Below are 6,067 nucleotides of genomic sequence, written 5' to 3' on the forward strand. Positions count from 1 at the left end.
ATAAGTTGTTCACATTTGTGTTGTCTTTATTCTAATTTATACTGCTGTGATTTTAATTGTGCAACATATATTTGTAGAATTCTAAAATATTTTGCTCAATTATAATTGTAATGTTTATAAATTAAATAAATTTTTACAAAATGAATCCATTTGCATATAAATTTTTTTTCGTGTTAAACAAATTATAAATAATGCATTATGCTAAATGTATTTGTCTCTATAATGTAATTTTAAATTAATATTTACATTTTTGTAGGAGATTATAAAATGCTCATTGATGAAAATATACCATTTCAAAACTTAGGATATCAGTCTTTGGTTGCATTTTTACGTACTGTTCCTAGTATTAGAATTACTGAAAGAGGAAGTGAATCACTTGTAGAGGCTATACCTAGTGGAGAATCTGCACATATTACAAAATTAATTGCACGACAAAAGCCAGCATCTAAGAAACGCAACAAATTGGTAAATTTTTTGTTTATTTACATTATTCTTTGTGTATTTATTTAAGTTGATGTCCACATTATATTGATGCAGGTTAATGCTAGAAAACCAACACCATTCCGTCAGCCTATGATGACAAAGAAGAATGCTCGCAATGTAAGAAGTGGTAATGATAATTTTTATTCACAAACAAGTGGAAGGTAAATCTAAATATATATAATTAGTAGAAAATAATCTTGTCTCATAAAGAATTCATTTTTGTTTTATCTTTTCAAAATCTTATTAATGTCCAGAAAGTTTTTAAAGATATTTAATTGAACATTTGTTATTTAGACAAAGTGCATTGTTTCCTGCAATGTCAACAAAAGTGACTATTCATCAATATAATGACAAACCCAGATACATACAATCTAATTATGGGGTACCACCAAGCTCTCCAAGCAAAGTAAGTTATTCATTTTATATTAGATACATATTTTAGTACTGAAAAAACTAATTCTTAGAATTCTTTAATTCTTAGAGACTGAAAGATAGACAAATGAATTCTGTCTTATCAACAAGCCAAAGTGTTAATAAGCCTAGAGATGACTTACAAATAAAGAATAACACAAAGGCATCAGTGCCTGTGATAAGTCAAAAACCAAAGACTGCTAATAACAATGTGGAAACGCTTCCTAAAAAAACTTCGAATTTAAGTGAAAGACTTAAAGTAAATTCTAATATTCCTCCATTGCTGAGTTTACAAACCAGTATTCCAATGCCACCTCATCAATCTGAGGTACTGTCACCCCTTTCACCAGGTCAAGTTTTAGCAGATGGTAACATAACACAATTTCAATCATCACCTAAAAATGTATCTGTAAGTATTTATACCGAAACAGGGTATTTAATTTAACGGTTCCGCGATTATTTGTTTAGTTATAATAATTTGGTAGGAATTAATATATAGAATTAATTAATTTTTTATCGTCGATATGTTATGACAATTAAGACTTTTAAAAAGATATGTGGCGGTATCTCTTACACTCCATTACCAAAGACACTAACTTGCCAGACATCAATTTTTCGTAGAAGTCCTCGCCTAGGCTTCTATTTATATAAATACAATCTCAGATCTGAGCCTAATCGACCCTGTGTCTAAGATACAAGCCTCCTCGGTAGCCTTACTGACGAGTCCACAAGGAAATCCAGGATGAAACACTTTTCTTTTCAATTTTCTTTTCCGTTTATTCTCGTGCATAACCCCTTTTCTTCTTTCACTAACTAAACCGCTACAGACATTTTTCATTAAAAAGGTTGATGTTATAGCGATTTTTTTGGATGACTTCATATAATTTATTACTTTCAGCATCGTTGAGAAGTTCAAAACGCATCCAACGATAATATCATTTTTATTAAGATTTTATATTGAGAAGTTATGTTAAAGTTGTGATATTGTAGCTCGGTTAGGTAGCAGTAAAATAAATAAAAGAGGGGATATACAGAAGTTTAACATAACTTTTAGTATAACAATACCAAAATAATTGCAATAAAAATTGATAATAAACAATTGTACTTATTGTTATTATGAACCCTTCATATACTGTTAAAGAAAGTTAACTGTAGTACATTAATTTATTATTTTTGTAGACACCATTAAGTAGTGCCAGAAAGATTGTGCCAAAACCACAACCCCTTGATCCAAGAGAAGAATTAAAAAAGAGAGCTATTGTACTAAATCTTCCAGAACCTATATATCAAATTTGTCCTGCAACAATTAAAAGTACTAAGGAACCAGCTGTGTTTGCACAAGTTAAGGTTTGTGAAAATATTCTGAGATATTACATTAGAATTGATATGTATATTATTTAAATATGAACTAAGTAATCGGTATTTTGGACCGTCAGCACATTATTCACACTTCCGAAGATGTTTAAAGTGGTATAAGAAAATAATTTAGAATTAATTTCTGATTCCATGATAACGAATGGTAGGGTACTAAATAAAAAATTTGAAAATGAACATTTTAGCTTATTAGAATTTCGGCAAGCAAAAATAACCGAACTCAAGGGATGACTTCCAAAATAGCAACGGAAGTAATTTAATTCATCGAAAACATTTTTCAATAGATATGAAATAATAAAAATGTATTTTTAGATTGGTCCACATGGTTATTCGAGTTATCCAGAAGAAGCACGTTCTGAGAATGAAGCACAAAAACTTGCAGCAAAATTTGCTTTGCTTGATCTTACTGAAAAATATGGATCATCTTTCTGTTTAAATGAAACTCGAGATAAGGGTACAATAAAAGAACGTGTTTTGTCCATAATAGACGCTCATCCGAATGGTATTTTCATGCATCAAGTGCCCATATATTATAAACAACAGTATAAAGAAATTCTACCTGGAAATTGGGAAAAAGCTATTGAAGAGAGCCCAGTAATAATTTTAGAAAAAGGTGTCGATAATTCAGTAATTTTGCGTCGGTTTGTTTCGTCTACTGGAAAGGTAAATTTATTTTTAATATATTTAGCAATCTGGAAACTATATATTTATGGAGACGATAAAATCATTATTTAATATATATTTTCTTTCAGATACGAAATATAACTTTGTCAAAAACAGATAAAGTACAACTAAATCCAATTGGACCTGCCGCGCCTGGACAATTACAATTACCAGAAGAAAGTTATTGGATTGTGTCTGTTACTTGTGTTATAAGTACTATTGAAATATGGGTTAGAATTGTGGGGGATGCATATAGTGTAAGTTGAAAAGATCTTTTTATATATACGTAATTTTTATTTTTACAGTTATTTTTTATACCTATTTATACGGTTTTATTTATATGCAGGAACAATTTGATAGTATGACTACTGAAATGACTCAATATTACAATAAACTTCAACAATCTGCTAAACCATTAACAATTGAAACTGGAAATTATTATGTAGTTTTTGAAGATGAATTATGGCACAGAGTTCGCTGTATAGATTATAATGCAACAAGTGGAATGGTTACAGTTTCGTTCATTGATCATGGCGATGAAGATATTTTCCATCACAGTAGATTACAAATGCTGGATAAAAAGTTTTGCGTGCTTCCTGCTCAGGTATAATTATGTTATTTTTATTGGAATACAAATTTTATTGTATTATGCATTTTATTTCTTAAAAATTTTATTAAATCATACATTAGGCATTAAGACTGTGTCTTTCTGGTTTGGAAGACTTTAGTGACTATGATAGCATTGTGAGCCAAATTGAAAAGCTTTTGCATGATCGTGCATTCTATGTGGAAGTAATAACTCGCAATAAAGATCAAAATGGACCATCTGCAACAGTTATGTTTTATGATACACATGGACCAGATGACATTAATTTAAATTCAGAACTGTTGGAACAAATCCTACAGAACACAGAGGTTAATCCGAAATTAGATGTTGTAAGTTGTTGTTTGTTTTATTGATAAAAGTACAATGAAGTAAGGTATAGTTTAAAAAAATAAACTTCTTAACTACTTAACGCACACGCTTGTGACAGCTATAACCCGTTGGAACATAGCGTGTCACTCATGTATGTATACCGGAGAAAACTTTAAACGCGTTTTTCTCGAAACCATGTTTTGTAAATGGGCGTGCACGATAACTCAATAATTAATTGACTAATCAACTTTAAACAAAGCTTGTTTTATTTGTTATACATTCCTCTAGAGACTATTCCTCTGATCTTTATTTTATTTTTTACTTGTAATATTCGAATTCAATTTTAGTACAACTTGTCTAATTTTTTATAATTTTGGTTTGAAATAGGTATAGTCTCGGCATAAACTATTTAACTTTAAGAAACTTTTTTAATTTTTAAATTCCGATGATTGTAACAAGTGCTACATTGACCGCCAACAATGGTTTCATCGTCGAAGAGGATAAAAACAATTGCATGCTATTTGATATAACAATAAAAAAAGTAAACAAAAAAAATTGCTTATGTAGTTTATGAATGTATCTATGTACCTGCAAAATAATAATCTTGTATTGTTAATAGTTTTCTAAAAAAAAAAAAGAATCGTTCTATTTTACTGTTGTTACATGGGAATTTCCCCTTAAGAGGTTAAGGCGTTCAATATAACGTAATATTTTTGTATTGTTTATAGGAAGGACAAGTATCCGAGGTGTTTGTTTCTCATGCAGAAGAGAATGGTGATGTTTATGTACAAGTGCAGTCTGAAAGCATGAAACTTTTGGTTAGTTTATTAAATCGTTTAATATGTACTGGATTGAACACAGAAGATCTGGAGAAGTGCATTGTAACTACAGTTGATCCAGGAAAAATATATTTTGTATCAGTAAATAATAATTGGTACAGGGGCAAAATTGTAGGTGATTGTTTTTACAAACAATTAAAAGTATTTTTAATTGATTTTGGTAAGACTGTCACTACAACAAAAAGCAATCTTCTTGCTCTGGAAATATTATCTGATGTTTTACCAAAATATCCTGCTCAGGTAAAGTTGCAACTTGAATATTCAGGTATAAAGAAGTTTATTCAAAAACTACATGAAATTACCCACCTTCGAGCTCTTTCAAACTTTGCATATTTGAAGGTCTGTAAAAGGGCCATTGATTTCCGGTGTAAGTAGTCTTTATCAGGCTCCATGGACAGGATGGGGAGAGGATCAAAGTGCGCATTTCGCGAAATATATTGGTGACTATAAATCGGAAATTAATAACCCTCTTACGAATCTACAAATATGCAAAGTTTGAAAAAATTCGAAGGTGGGTAATTTCGTATAGTTTTTGAAGAGACTCCTTTAGCACGTTCGCTGCCACTAGAAAATACAATTCGTAACTCTCAACCAAACACGTGATTTTTATGAGGATTTTGTGGTGGTTATCGTCGATCACACAGGGACGGTATTGACTTTTGATGTCGTGGCTGTGATCGATCGGTACACTGTCAACATTATCGACGATGGCACACGGAGTAACACATTCTGTATATGCTGCGGCAGAAATAGCGAACGTGTTAATTATACTACGTGTTAATGTATACTACAATTAATTTTAATGATGTATTTATATAATAGGCATTGAAGGTGTATCTTCATAACATTGATAAGTCAATGTTTAATGAAAAGATGGTTGCAAAACTTAAGGAACTTGCTCCAAAAGGTGAACCACTTCTTGTAAAAGTTGTATCATCAGAGAATGGTATACCAATTGTGGAATTATTTAAGCGAATTCAACCAAGCAATATGCTCGTTTCTATCAATACCACTTTAGCCTTTGAAGAACAACTTATAAAGTACAGTATACGAACGTATTTGTAAATATTAATGAAAGTGTTAAAATAATAAATGATTAATATTTTTATCACATTTTCAGATCACAAGGAGATGGAAATAACAATGTAAAACCGAGAAAGCGTATAGAACGTATGAATTCTAAACTCGCAGGAAAAGAAGATGACGATGCCGTAAAGTCTTTAAAACCTCCAAACATCTCTGGTATTGGTAATTATTTTGATGTTCATGTAACAATGGCAGCACATCCTGGCAATTTTACCATTCAACCATTCGATGATAAAGGTTCGTTAGAGGTAAATATTATATTCTACATATTTCATGAAATATACAATAGGATTAC

The 6,067-nt window shown here is 30.6% G+C and overlaps 1 protein-coding gene across 1 annotated transcript in view; it reads left to right on the forward strand.

Moving 5' to 3' along the window:
- LOC108572501 (tudor domain-containing protein 7A-like) overlaps positions 1–6,067 on the forward strand; it is a 16,484-nt gene that overhangs the window by 9,675 nt on the left and 742 nt on the right. The window contains exons 4-15 of the mRNA XM_017934754.1: positions 257–465; positions 538–644; positions 778–889; positions 965–1,303; positions 2,074–2,241; positions 2,581–2,931; positions 3,021–3,188; positions 3,278–3,535; positions 3,622–3,867; positions 4,576–4,926; positions 5,509–5,726; positions 5,807–6,020. Coding sequence (XP_017790243.1) covers positions 257–465; positions 538–644; positions 778–889; positions 965–1,303; positions 2,074–2,241; positions 2,581–2,931; positions 3,021–3,188; positions 3,278–3,535; positions 3,622–3,867; positions 4,576–4,926; positions 5,509–5,726; positions 5,807–6,020 — 2,741 coding nt within the window. The remainder of the gene's footprint in view (positions 1–256; positions 466–537; positions 645–777; positions 890–964; positions 1,304–2,073; positions 2,242–2,580; positions 2,932–3,020; positions 3,189–3,277; positions 3,536–3,621; positions 3,868–4,575; positions 4,927–5,508; positions 5,727–5,806; positions 6,021–6,067) is intronic.

The sequence above is a fragment of the Habropoda laboriosa genome, unplaced genomic scaffold (assembly GCF_001263275.1).
Source record: "Habropoda laboriosa isolate 0110345459 unplaced genomic scaffold, ASM126327v1 scaffold65, whole genome shotgun sequence".
In the NCBI taxonomy this organism is placed as follows: Eukaryota; Metazoa; Arthropoda; class Insecta; order Hymenoptera; family Apidae; genus Habropoda; species Habropoda laboriosa.